Below are 14,653 nucleotides of genomic sequence, written 5' to 3'. Positions count from 1 at the left end.
CTTACAAGAGCAGCTCTCCTCGACTCCTTGACACGCTTGATCCCTTTATCTGTTTGAGCAAATTAGCACTTCAAGCATGGCAGTTTTGGCGACAACATATTTGCATCAACCTGCAGGAACAATCACTGTATTGCTTGATGCCCATTATTAGAGATAATAATATTGTAGTGATGAAAAGTATCTCATTTCTAGTTGGTATTCGACCGAAAAGAGCCGAGTGGCTGGCATGTGCAAGGCATTTGTAGGGCTGGCAGGTGCAGTCACCACAGCAGGTGTGACACGGTTCACGAGGGGATCTCTCAGAGAGATAATTCAGTCTCCCTGACCGCATGATATCAAGCAAGTGCCATTCTTCGTGTCACGAGAATTCCAGGCACTGCCTGATGCTGGATTACAACTGCAACCTTCGATGTACTGAAGGTGCATTTGTACACAAAGCATGATTCAAAATTAACAGCCTTTTTATTTTTATCTGTTGGTGTTTCCCAAGGAATTTCGTGTGTTCTGTAGTCTGACTTTGGAGGATTCAAAATTTCCTGCCACAAAAAGGGGGGGATCGAACTATGACTGCGGTTTATGTTTCATTCGGATTTCCTGTGTTAAACAGAGGCTCAAAAGACATGCATTCCTTTTCTTTTACGCCTAAAATTAGATGTCAGTCAAGAAAATGATGTGAAAATTTCCAAATGGAAAAAAGCGTCCGCATCATTGAAACCAATGTGCTGACCACTGCTGCTACTTTTGTAGTAGCACTGAACTGAATTCACTGATCTGCTAGGCAGTCAGATTCGAATTAGCTTATTTTGTTGCAATATATGAGTATAATCTTTTTTTAATGCTCAGTGTTCAGTTTCCCGTGCTTGTGTTCTTTTTTTTTTTTTGTACCCCTTCTTGTGTAGACATTGCATTCCTTCCAGTGGTGGTTGTTCTGCTTTTCTGTCCCTGTGCTTCTGTGTTTCATATTCGCAAACCTGAACACAGGGTAATCTCCTACATTTGAACTGGTGGTGTTGTACTGAGAGTATGTTGGGCTTTCAAAACAGAAGAGCAAGGTTCCGGGCTAGTTGGTAATGCATTGTACTTAGAAACAGCTCGAAGAAACACATACAACATGAAGAAATGACACACTACGAGCAAAACACTTTCCTTAATTCAAATTCTGTAGTATTGAAAAAAAAAACTTTTTCCTCTTCTTTGAATTTTATGAGGATGGTTACAGTGAAAAACACTGGAGAAATGCGTCCTCTCGCATTGCAGGTATTTTGGGTTCATCACAAAGCACCCCTTGCGAGAGCGCTTTGCCTGCCATGTGTTTCGTGCCGAGGGCTCTACGCGGGAAGTGGCTGAGGCTGTGGGGTAAGTGCACCGGAGTGGCCGCGCTACTGCCCTCTAGGGAAAAAGATGGTGAACTATTCGGTGCCTGCCTTGAGCCTAATGATGTGCCTTTTGAGAGAGAGCTTTGCATAAACCTGGGGTCCCAGTTGCAGTTTTATTTTTTACAGCACAGCACCAGACAACTGTGCCGCTGAGTCGGTTAAGGACTGCTTTAAATGTGCGCTGATTTCCCCACCATGTTGCGGAAGCTGGCGCCTCTTTAGGTGCATTACAGCACATTATAGCAATGGCAATTAAATTAGAGGCAGCTGCCTCTCTGCCTTTCCCGTCAATAAACCCTCCCTCTCTTTCTGAGGCAGCTGCCAGAACTGAGCGCTCGTTTCTCGGTGAACTCGCTGTCATATGGTGCTTGGGTTCATTATGGTACCACACCACTGACAGTTGCGGTGCCGTGTGAATGACCCAGTGTTAATAGTGCCCTACACACTTCACAGGCACCGCACAGGCACTGGTACACAAGCTGCGTCTAGTATGCTTGTGATGCCAAGGGGTGCAAGAAAGCCTGAAGAAGAAGTTTTTAAATGCAATTTTCGCACAAATAAAGGTGACTCTTGCTTCTGAACAAGCATGAAACATAACCAGGGAAGAGCTGCAGATTCAAATCTTACTGAGGAAAAAAAAAAATTGGAGGGAGTGGTTGTGAGTGCTGCTTCTGTACAGGGCATTTCACTTACGACTTTACACAAATTTAAAAAAATAGGCTTCATGAATTAGCAGAGCGCTTTTTTATGGCATAGCATTCTCAGCGGTGTAGTACATCAGAATACAGGCAAAGCATGCTAACTAGCAGGCTGGTTAACTTGTAGCAGCAGCAGCGGTCTTACGCAGCAGGAGCAGCACCAGCCGCCTAAGATGATGATGCCGAAGTGCATCCGAATTCAGCTCCCTCCTCGTGCCGGCGTCACGCACCGTTCGGCTCCCCACCATCAGACATTCTAGCACTTCAGCCAGTAAATCAATCATTTCCTTCATCGTGCCGACCTCATACTGATTGGCGCGACAAACTAGCGTCAAATAGTTAGCTTTTTAAATACAGTCAAAACTCGATTTAACGAAACCCGATTTAACGAAAATCTCGATTTAACGAAGGTATCCTAATTCCCCTCAGACGCCCATAGGGTTCAATGCTTTGACTAACCCGAAATAACGAAACCGATTCCGAGATCTGTCCCGATTTAACAAACCTTTTTTCGAGAAATAAAGGTGAAAAAGTGTTAATTTTTGGTCTATTTTGTAGACAGCACCCCAAAATTTATTTATTGCGAGTCAGCGGTAACAGCGCGGAGCATCTTCATCCCGTCGCTTTTTTCAAACTGCGCGGCGCAAAACGAGTTTTAATTTTGAGTCGAGCTCACGAGATGGCGCCAGCAGTAAAAAAGTTTCGTGCCACATTTCATAGATGGCGCTGTTGCAGTTCGCGTGTTTTTTTGTGTGTGTTTGTGTGTTGTGCTCTGTGTTCGCTCTTGTGCGGATTTCCCCGTGCCTTTGAACGCACGTCTTTGTCAAGCTCAGCTTGTTAGGCCTCCATCAGTCTAGCCTTGCTATCGTGAACGCGGACGTGGTGTGTGCGAGCAAGCGCGCCGCTAACCCTCCTGACTAGCAGATGGAGCCCTGCAAGAAACGAAAAAGGCTTACCCTGGACGAGAAAGCGGACATAATTCGTGCTGTGACAAGTGGACAGAAGAAATGTGACGTGGCTGCATCACATGGCATTCCAGCGAGTACTCTCTCCACAATATTGAAAGGGAAAGATGACATCCTCCGCGCCACTTCGTCGGGGAATCTCTCGCGCAAAAAAATGCTGAAGACCACTCCTCAAAGCAAAATGGAAGAGGCCCTCTTTGCCTTGTTCATGGATTTGCGGGCGAAGAATAGTACATATTCCCGTGAGTGGAGACCTGCTCCAACAAAAAGCTCGCTCTTTCGCGTGCTTGCTGGGCGACAACGAGTTCAAGGCAAGTCCCGGCTGGCTGTCGCGCTTCAAAGACCGACACGGCATCGTCGGGAAAGTGCTTAGCGGTGAAGCGAGCAGCGTAAGCATGGCTGTAGTCGGCGACTGGCAGTCTGAAAACGTGCCCGACATTCTGGGAAAATATGCCCCCAGCGACGTCTACAACGCCGACGAGAGCGGTCTATTCTACCAAATGCTGCCTAAAAAAACACTCGCCCTGAAGGGGCAGGCGTGCCACGGCGGCAAACACAGCAAACAAAGGCTGACTCTTTTGCTGTGCATCAACATGGACGGCACCGACAAACGAGACCCGCCTGTCATCGGAAAGAGTGCGAGGCCGCGCTGTTTTAAAGGCACCAAAAAGCTTCCTGTGAAGTACGTTGCCAATTCAAAGGCGTGGATGTCGCGTGCCATTTTCGCTACATGGCTGAAGAAATTTGACAGCGACATGTGTCGCCAGAAAAGGAAAGTATGCCTGTTGCTGGATAACTGCACGGCCCACTACGTTGCAGAGGTCGAGCTGACCAGCGTGGAGCTCCGCTACTTCCCCCCAAACGCAACGTCCGTGGTTCAGCCCTTGGATCAAGGGATAATTAATAGCGTGAAGTGCGCATACAAGCGTCGAGTCGTCGACAGAGTTCTCTTCAACCTGGAGCTGAAGCGCGAGACGAAAATAGATATTTTTATGGCGGTTGAGATGGTGGCGGCGGCTTGGAGAGCATTGAGGCCGTCGATAATTGTCAACTGCTTCAGGACTGCCGGTTTCGGTACACTAGGCCCTGAAACTGCCGAAGCTGGTCCGGACTGCGCGAGCGCCGTGCACGAGGATGAAGATGCCTGGGAACACCTTCGCTCAGTGGATGAAGAGCCCACAGGCTTAAGTTTCTCAGACTACGTGAACGCCGACGCAAACGCAGTCACAACGGAAGTTTTGACTGATGCCGATATGTTGCGGCTTGTAGGAAGCGTGGAGGGAGTGACGGCTGAAGACGCTGCCGACGACCCTGCAGGTGCCGAAGCTCCCGTGCCGACACCAGGTCAGGTGATGGATGCTCTCGATCTGCTGCGACATTTTGCCGGCGCACACGAGGGGACGGAAGACGCGCTGGACGCACTTCAGACCTACGAGAAATCGGTGCGGCCATTGCTCACAAAGCGCACGCAGGCAAAGATCACCGACTTCTTTGGCGGAAAATAAATTTGTAGTCCCCTCGGGCCTTTCTTGTTGAGTAAGAATTTTTGTTGTTTCTTTTCATACGCGCTAGCGGTGCCGGTCGTGGTGTTGGCGCTACCTACTCGAAAGTAGCGCGGGGGGTCATGACGATGACCATACGGACCCCCAAAGATTGCGCTAGTTGTATGATTACCAACTTTGGCGCCAATTTGTCATTAGCTGTGTGGCTTGCCATCCCGTCGGCGGTATTTAGGGAAGATTGTTGCGCCGCTAGCCGAACCGTCCTTTGGGTCGGTGCTACCGGCGTGAATTCGTCACGCGCGAGTGCGACGAAAAGTGAAAATGGTACGTGCTAACCGATACGACCGCGATAAGCTGGTACATTTTATGCTGATGCAAAATGCATTATGTTCAATGGGTGCTCAGTCGGGGACTTGACTTTACTACTTTTAAAACGAAAGTACTGTTTAAGCGGGTACGTTTTAACGAGGTTTTACTGTAATCGAATGTACTGAATTATGTGCCCAAGAAATGCCTCATTCAATTTAACGAAGTTCTCGATTTAACGAAATAATTCGCGGCTCCCCTCAACTTCGTTAAATCGAGTTTTAACTGTATTACTGTTAGGCTCCTCCTTAAATATTGATATGCGTGTAGCTCACCATAAATGATATCCAAAATTCAGTTTTTAGAACTTCTAAAACATGGTTACCCTTGACACTGTGGCCCAACAAATATTGGCTGCAGCGTGCTAAAACACTTGCGCTTTGGAGAAGCTTCTAAGCAAAGCAAATTCTGCAGTGTACGTGACTCGTCGAAATAGCCAAAATTTGTTGGGCCATAGCGACGAGGGTAACCGCGTTTTCGAAACTGGTATGGATATCACTTGCGGTGAGCTACGCGCATATCAATATTTAATGAGCCTAACAGTAATAGTTGGAAAGGTTAACTTTTCAATATTAGTTAACCAGCCTGCTAGTTAGCACTCCTTAGCTGTATGCTGATGTACTGCAGGGCTGAGAATGCTATGCCGAAAAAAGCGCTCTTCTAACTCAGAAAACCTATTTTTAAAAATTGTGTTAAGTCTTAGGTGAAACACCCTTTATTAGACAAGTGTCTCCCATTCAGCGGAAAACCCGGCGACGGTGGTGTGAGTGAAATATCTCCTGAGCAGGAAAGCAGGTAGCCGACGTTCCACCTAGGTCACGTGACCTTGTGACGTCATTACTAACTGCCGACCATGGTAGGTGAGAGTTAAATGAATGATAGGTTGCGAGAGGTTGCTCGGGAAGAGCAACCTAGGTCTCACAAGCCCCACCGATGGCAATGCCTGCCATCGCAGGGCAGTGGTCCATCACTTAACCGCTGCACCACTGCGCCAGGAGCGGTATGAGAACTCTCAGTGTAGTGTAGAGAATGACCGTGTGTATGAAGTGATATGCATATTTCTGCAGGGACCCATTAATGGTATCTCATCATACCCTTAAGACCGTGCTTAAGTGTCCCCTCAGGTTTTTTAGACACATTAGCCTGGCACTAGTCACAAGTGCTATCAGTTTAAGCCTGTAGTTTGGGCATTTTAGCAGCCATTGCATGAGTATTGATTGATTACTTTTTATCGATTAATCAGTGTAGTTTTTTATTTGGCGTTTTTTTTCCTCATTGCAGGCGAGCCTTTAGGAGGTTCTACCAGAAGTTTGTCGAGATGGCCTACCCTGTTGAAGATATCTACATAGAGTGAACGTAGTACAGTTAGGCAGTGGAACCGTCTCTACAGCCTTTCTGTTGAGCACCGACTTGCACTGTATCTTGATTTGAGGTTTTGAGCGCCTGTTCCTGCATTTAGAGCGTTTCTTCCGGCACATCTTTGTTTTTGGTTGATTTACCAGTGTGTTGAGAGACAGTGATGTTTTCCGTTGCAGCTTATCATACTGCTTGCTGTTGGAGCTAGAACTTGGAAGGGTTTGAATTGCTGATGCTTTGAAGAAGAGAGAATCTCAAATCTTTTATAGCATATGGCAGGCTTGTTCAATGCTGAGAACACTCACTTTTAAAAACTGAATGTGATGGAAGCACACCCAGAAGACGAAGATGCGTAATTTCTTCGTTATTGTTGTACGCTTAACGGAACCCGGTTTTGCGAATCACCCAACTTAAGAACTTTCATATCCTTTTCAAATGGCCATGTAGTTGGACATTTTGTTGATGTAAATTCTTTTATGTGAAACATTTTCAGCACTCTTATAATTTATTTTTTCTGTTTAGCTGTGTACAGCAGTGAAGCTGGAAACCATGCAGGATAGAGCACACCATAAAGGCAAAAGAAGGGCATTAAATGGTATCTGCCATTGCTGTGTACTTCAGGCTGGCAGTCCAGATGCTGTTATTGATTTCTCTTTTAAGCTTTGTGCAGACATTCTTGAGGATGAATTTTCAGATTGTCAACATAGAACTCTCCATCTTATGGTCTTTGTTAGGCACAGCACTTACGTCAGTGTTTCTTCTAGTTCTTGCTGAAGCTGCGTTAGAAGGCTTGCTTTTTAATGCTTTTGATCTCTTCCTTTTTTTTTTTTACCACATGTGCTTGGACTGGCCTAGCTTTTTTAAGGTCACAATCCGTTGTGGGTTTTCAGTAAGTCGTGGATGCACCTTGATTCAATGCCACTTTGGCATCCATGCCCAGATGCAGGCAAAATTTGATCTCAACTTATTGTTGCAATTAAGCGTCAGTTATTGCAGCATGCATCTGTAGATAAGATTGGTTCTCTTAAGATTGGTGAGTAACCTAATTGAGTGGTGGATTTGATTTTCCTGAGCCAAAGTATTAAACTCTTGGTGGAATTTTATTGGAAAAGGTTGAAGGCTTTTTTTTTTCTGTTTTCAACCAGGCTAATATTTTAGCTGGTGTGCCATTGAATGTAATCCGAATGCCATATTATGCTAGTATTCATGGTCATTTGTATGTTGTTTTTATTACGATCATTACTACTAGCAATGTAGTTTATGCTCCAAAGCGACGCTGTAGGCAGGCAAGGAATTCAGGATGCTTTCTCTGGCCAACCTTTTCCTGAGGCAGGGAAAGGGACCCTGGTTTTAAGAATTTTGTTTGCTGCCAACACTTGCATTTTAAGCAAATCTGTGGGCATCACCCATCACTGAGAATAGACTTCCATGTTTGCCGACTGTGGACTGCAGAAAAACACTCGGCTTCACCCATTTGTTTTTCTTTTTAACACACGCTGTTACGTCAGTTTGCGTGATATTTATTGCCTGAAAGATTGCCAGCCTAATTGCACGAGGCTTTTTTCATTGTTCATTACTTCATGTCTTCTGTGAACGAAAGCTCCTGGTGAGTATTGTTGCCATATCAGTGCAGATTGAGAAGGGTCACACTTTTTTTGACATGATTTGTTAGCCCAAAGATTATTGTGGATTGTATCCAAGGCACACCTAGTTGTTTGACATGCCACTTGTAGTTGTGAAACTCTCTGTAAGTTCTGTGTTTAGAAATGTGGCATTCTTCTGCTATTTTCAAAAGAATTAGTACTTGCAGATTGTCACGCCACCTTGGGCAATTCGAATCAACTGCTCTAGAGCGGTTGTGTGTATTTGAAGCGGCCCCACTAGATGACAGCAGCTCATGGGTGACGGCTTTTTTTTTTTGTCAGATGATGCATAAAATGCAACAGGACATGACTAGATAATTTCTAATTAGGTTTTCACAACTTGTACAATTGATTCGCAGAAATTCTGTTCTTGTTGTGCAGGCATAACAAGACTACAAGTGTTAATAACATACTAGTTTTCTCCTGTAATCAATCAATGCCTATTAGGGAAACAATTTTTTTTTTTTTTTCATCTTTTCTCCCTATGTTTTTCCCAAAGAGTTGCACTCAATTTAATTGTAGACAGTTTCGGAAAATGCAGCTCCAAAAAGTCCAGGCTACTGCATGGACTGTGGTCAGTGATAGGTACTGCTAGTATTTCATCTATCATTGCTCTTTGGTTTGTTTTTTTTACATAAAATAATAGTAATCTTGTTTTTCTTTGCATTGCATTGTCACAGAGTAGGCAGGCAGTCTTTGTGAGTGTTGGATGTTTAACAAATGCTTCACATGAGTGGTTTGTGCTTCGAAAGGATGCAAGAGGCAGTAATGCTCATTGAGAGTTGGCATGAGGTGGTCGAAGAATGTTAAAACGTTGTGTTGAGTTGTTGAGTCTTGGATCCGCTGTTGAAACAGCATGCAATAATCTAATTCTTCATTTTGATCCTGTTTGTATCGAGTGAACGGAATGTGTAAAGGAGGAACAGTATTTGATGCATATCTTATTGTCACAATTTTATTCTCAAATTTTTGTTATTTATTATTGGCATTTCAATTTCATTTCATATTCGTTAATGCCTCTACGGGACAGGAGTTGCTTTTATTTGATGTCGCAACTCTTTTTTTGCAGACAAATTGAGAGCTCTGTTCCATTTTGTTTACGATTTGCAGTCAGCAATAGAGGTGCCAACTTTTGTTAATCGGATTGTGGGACCCTCTGTTCTCTGCTGGCATTATCCTCGCGTTGGGTGCACAGTCTTGCTGGTTTTGGGACACTTCTGGTGTCTCACTTCAAGAGCTTCAGCATTAAGAGACATTAGATGTGAGCTCTTTCTTTGTACTCTTGTCAAGGAACCTGTCATGTGATGGTGTATGATGAAATGCTATGCAAGCCTGTGGACATTCACTACATTGCCCCCATTCCTCCCTCTCTTTCGTTTTTTATCTCATTATCTGTTCTTTGTGGGTCATCACAATGGCACAAACTAATTGTCTTACCTGGAGTCACCCTGTTTGTGAATCACTAGAAACCCTTGGAGACAGTGGTGTCTATGGGGATTGTTTCCTAATCCACATCAGGAATGCAGAATTTTATGGAGAGTAACATTTAATTTCAACTCAAATTCTTCCCTAGGTTTCCCTAGATTAGTGACTTGCATGCTAAAGAAGTTTTTTCTTCAGATTTGTGCCTTAAAAAGGGTTCCGAATCACCATAATTGTCAGTCACAAGAACCACCTTTGTGATTGTATGCTGTCTTGGGAGATTTTTTTTCTAATCCGCATCAAGAGCGCAGAATTTAATGCAGAGTAACTTTCCATTTCGGTCAACTCAAAATTTTGTTTCCTTAGTCTAGGGATTTGCTCCCTAGGGAGTTATGTCTTTAGATTTGCGCCTGTAGGCATGTGGGCCATGCTTACCGAGGCTGTGGCTGGCACTCTTGCTTGTGGCAACAATGCTTCCACTACAATCTTGTGCGGCAGTGCACGTTAACGTTAGGCCAGCTGTGTTTATGGAAATTCTCAATGAATGCTCACTGTGCGAAATACATTCTGCGATGTTACGCATGTAGACACGTAAAACTTTGTGGTCATGTATTCTGTTGTGGCTGTATGACACTGTTCACTGCTCGTCAGCATGCTTGTGTTGTCAGTTCTCGTTGCTCGTTAATCAATAAGTTATCGTCAGTGTGTGGAGCATCGATATGTCTGTTCTATTGAGGTCTCCGGTCATGAAGGCCTTGTTATAAAGTTATCACTACTGTGTCAGTTGTACTTTCCACTCGAGCCATAAGGGCGTTACGTGGCAGATACCTTTATGGATTACATGCCTCCAACTGGTGTGCCTATCCTGTGTTCATTAACTTATCAGCACCCTTCTCTCTGCCTGCATGATAGTGAATGCTAATTTCCTTTGTATTGTCACAAAACAGTTGGTCACAAAATAGGCACATTAATCATACGAGATGTTATCTACTTCTGTGACACAGCGTGTGACGATCTGTGTTGTTCGGGTGAACGCTCCTTTAATAGCCACGGAGTCGTGCTTAAAACATGGTGACTACGTAGTGATTGGTTATTGTAGTCACTAAAGTTCTAATGCGAAGTACCGATGCCTGCATCACAATGCCTTTGCTAAGCAGCAACTGTAATCATACCGTGCTCAAGTCATTTTCTGCTTTGGCTTGGCACAGGGTTTCACTCTTCTGTCTTATACGGGTTGTCTGACACAGCTTGAACCAAGCGCTGTGCATTGACCCAAGCATTGAGTCAAGCACTGTGGCACAGCATATTTGACTATTAAGCATATAAGCCTGTAATTCAGATGTTTTTCTAACCACTTTGCTTTGTAATGCCATGGGTCCTGAGGGTCAATGGCTGAGGCATGCCCAAGTTAAAACTATTGTAGTTGCTGTGAAAGCCATCATTTCCTTTGCCTTTGCAGCTTCCTTTGAGAAATGTTCAGTGTAAACCTAACTTTTTTTAAATGGCATCATTCTGGGTTAAAGTTGTTGACATTTTGGCAGTTGCTCTGGTGATGATATTACTAGTGAAGTGCAATTTTTTAATACTTTTCACGAACCATTCGACGTACATATTTTGGTGTTTATGCCATCATGCATATTGTGAGGTTGTATGATAATTTAGTATTGGTTTTCATGTTTCTGTCCACAAAGCTGTTGGTGGTGCGGCATAGGGATAGAATCGCTAATTTTGTTTTCTCCTAGAGCTCTGCAGAGGGTTTTTGTTGGTATTACTAAATTGTTCTAAAATCCTGCATCTGCTCTGTACAGTAATGCTGCTCAGTTATGATTGTTGATTGAATAACTAAACAATGATGTACCTTTACCTCTGCCAAGGGACTGCCATCATCACTGCTGCAGTGTGAGTGTTGCAAAATGGGAGAGAACGATTAAAGCAGGAGTAGTGAGATTAACCAGGCTTAATTCCAAGGCAGCTACTCTGTACAAGAGGAGAGTGATAAAGGCAATGGAAAAAGAGCTGAGCTTACCATAGAAGCAAAAAAGATATGCCCAAACAAAGTATGTAGATACTCAGTTGTGTAGTTTTGAAGTGTCACACTAGCTGCTTAATCAGCTTCTCAACCAATGAAACTTGTGGCCATGGTTCTCGAACTTGAGCCGCGATGAAGGAAAGAGTGCAATCAGTGCAGTGCCTCCATAAGAGACATTACCAGAGCACCAATGCTGGGGCATTTTGTTAGCTGCTTACACGTGCAGTATCTCTATTCTGGAGAGTAAGCCAGCCAAAATAAAAATGGGTGCATGTTTGTTAAGGCCACCACCAACACACACATAGCATATCCGGGCTGCTTTACAGCTTGGGACATTCCCACTCCCTCTGACATTTAGTTCAACTTGTGTGGGACACCCCGTATATTACAGATCTTGCCAACATAAATGGCAACCTGAGGGCATATTTTGTAGCATTTTGTTTCCTTTTCACCTCTTTTTTTATGCCGTGTTATTGGGCACAGCTTACTGTATTCGCCAGTCATGGGGATTGGATCCACTGACTTGAAGAACCAAAAGAAGAAAATGAAACGTTATAAAATATCACCCTGTTGTGCATCCTGCGTGCGAGTGGATTTCCATCCAAAACGAGGACTATCACTGTTCTTTTTGCGGGTGTGTTTAGTGCACCGCTTCTTAATGAGAGGTGCCAGCTCTGCTTGCGGTGTTGTGTGCCATGCTGTTTTTACATAGCCTTGGGCAAGCAGAGCTCGAGTATCACGGAGAGAAAGGGAGAATGCGTTTTATAGGTGGCAAGAAGTTTTAGGCACTACGCGTGCCCATTTTGTGCAACTAGTCTAGCTTTTATGCTTGTACCTTTTTTTTTACCTTGTCATACACAATTTTTTGGAGTGCCTGTATGAAAGTGGCGGCATTTTTCTGAAAAGAAATGCGTATCGCCCCTTGTGCTTTTATAGAGTGGGTTTTTGAGAGGAGCGTAGTGTTTTGCTAGCATGTAGTCTAAAGGCTTTTTGGAGATTTGTTTTGTGGCTTTTGCCTGATTTTTTATTTGTGGCTCGTTTTTTATGCCTGCGGCTGCATTGCTGCGTTGTGCACTGCTCTGCGTTGGCTTTGCAGGTTTGTTTGAACTTTTGACACTTTTGTTGTCGTTGTTGCTTGATATGTATACTGTTTTGCAAGTGCAATTCTCTTCTGTCAGGGGTACAGTACCCTAACTGTTGGCTTCGCCTCCTAGTTTCTCACAGATTTCTAAATAATAGTTCTCGCGCTGAAGTGCCTAAGTTTCGAACCTAGAAGGAAGCACACACCTACGGGAGGTTGTAAACAATTTGTGTGGTGTCAGTTCGCGTGTTCTTAAATGCACCACCAATCCATTGCACATCAGAACTGATGAGGAGGAATTATTTTAATTATGTGCTTATCTGAACTCAAAAAGATTTCTCTCAGATGTCACGTCACTAGGTGGCGCTGGTTAACCAGTTGCTTTGACACCACGGACGACGTTTGCTGTTGCTGCATGCAAAACAGGGAAAAGATGGAACATATTCCTATTAGAAACAAGTAAGAGATGACTAGAGGGTTGGTGGGTAGGTCAAGATTGCAGTTTAGTAATGGGAAGAAAATTGTCGATTAATCCGAAGATTTTTTTGAACACATTTGGAATTAGTAATGGCTAGGTGACACTTGTCAACCACCCCGATACAAAGGGGACGCTAATAATATTTATCGGTCTTAACCAAAAGACTAGGTTGCTTTAGCGAACGTTCGGTTCAAGATGATGCCAGTAAGATCCCTTTGTGGTGCTGTGTCCTTGACAGAACAGTCGTGCATCTTGCAGATGTAAATACCAGTCGGGGGCAGCTTTTGCTCTGTGTGATTTCCCGTACATACAATTAACCCACCGCATGTTCACTGTAGGCAGTGTCGAAGCTGTATGTACCAGCTAAAGTCAGAAATAACCTTCAGTTTTGATGACCGTGTACAGTTGTTCAGACTAGATGTTTTTTTTTCTTTAGTTCTCGTTACCATGCGGTCTACTGGAAAGTGTGTTTGTACAAAGCACTACCTATAAAGCTGTTAGCTCCAGTTTACATGGCTAGTAGTTCGTCATGAAGTAACTATCCTTAGAGGACAGGCGTTCAGTGGCAGCCACTGTTGAAAGTACGAGTTTGTAAAGACAACTTTTCTTTGGCTGTGTCTGGACAGATATTGAAGCGCTGCTGGTTTGCATCATTTGATATATTTTAACAAAGCTTTGCAGTTCATTTCACAGCAGAAAAGAAAGTGTTTAGTTAGTAACATTTTTCAGGAAAGTGTGTTTCTGTTTTGCTGTATGTTGGTTTATGAGCATTTATTACAATGCTTGCTCTGTGCTGAATATATGCTGGAGGTTTATTTGTGGTGATTTGTTGAGCAAGCCAGCTTTTAGATTACTTATTCATTTGTTCTACATGCCATGTTAGCAAAATTTATTTGTATGTTTGGTATTAAGTCTGAAATATTTTATGTGGCTTTCACATATATAGTATTACCAGCTGGGAACATGACTCAGTTGCGAGAATGTTTGCTCAGAATGAAGTTTGTTTTTTGCTTTTTTTGTTCTCTTGATATGTAAACAAGACTGTGTTCACGTACATCTACATGTACTTGTAAAAATGACATGTAGAGACTATTTATAAATTGCTTGAATGAATGGCGCCTGGCGCGAAAGGTTTTTTGGTCTGTTTTGTATCATTTTCATTTTTTGTTGTCCCTGGACTATTGATGCGTGTCTGCTTTTTGGACGCTGAGGCAAAGATGAATAACTTTGCATGTAGTGACCACTTTTAAAAAGTAGCCTTCCCACGCACTTATGCCATTATTCTGTCTTAGCGCAAAGTGTGATGTTGAAAAGAGGCACAGATATAAATGCCATGCCTAGTTGAAGTGGCCGTTTTGCATATAGGTGGCATTTGGCAGTGGGTTTTGTTTTTAGTTACATCTGGGCAGGGGCACATCCTATTAGTGGTCAGAATCAATCAAAATTGTATTCAAATTGTATGGTACATAAAGTGAGCTAGGCATGTGCACTAAATTCTCGAATTGCGAATCTGTTTTCCTCGCATTTGGTTCGCGGAGTGAATGAAATAGTGTATCTTCAAAATTATTCACAACGAAGAGAAGCCGTTCTAAAGTTTTCAGATAACTGGCACATTCTTTGAATAGCGCACGCCATATTTTTTTTTTGACAACTGTTTCAGAAAACTGCCCACTCCAATGCTGCCCACCATGCTACCTTGATTGATTTATATGGTAAGGAGGGCTCAGCGCCATGGCG

General features: G+C 43.5%; 1 protein-coding gene across 1 annotated transcript in view; it reads left to right on the top strand.

Annotated features, from left to right (window-relative positions):
* Aplip1 (JNK-interacting protein Aplip1) overlaps window positions 1-14,044 on the top strand; it is a 36,285-nt gene extending 22,241 nt beyond the window's left edge. Inside the window, 2 exon segments of the mRNA XM_077636817.1 lie at window positions 1,258-1,356; window positions 6,189-14,044. Of these exon segments, the coding sequence (XP_077492943.1) occupies window positions 1,258-1,356; window positions 6,189-6,261 (172 nt within the window). The 3' untranslated portion in view covers window positions 6,262-14,044.
* The last annotated feature ends 609 nt before the right edge of the window (window positions 14,045-14,653 follow it).

Source organism: Amblyomma americanum, chromosome 9 (genome assembly GCF_052857255.1).
Source record: "Amblyomma americanum isolate KBUSLIRL-KWMA chromosome 9, ASM5285725v1, whole genome shotgun sequence".
Taxonomy (NCBI): domain Eukaryota; kingdom Metazoa; phylum Arthropoda; class Arachnida; order Ixodida; family Ixodidae; genus Amblyomma; species Amblyomma americanum.
Note: the sequence above shows the minus strand (reverse complement) of the source record. Positions and strands in the feature narration are given on the sequence as shown.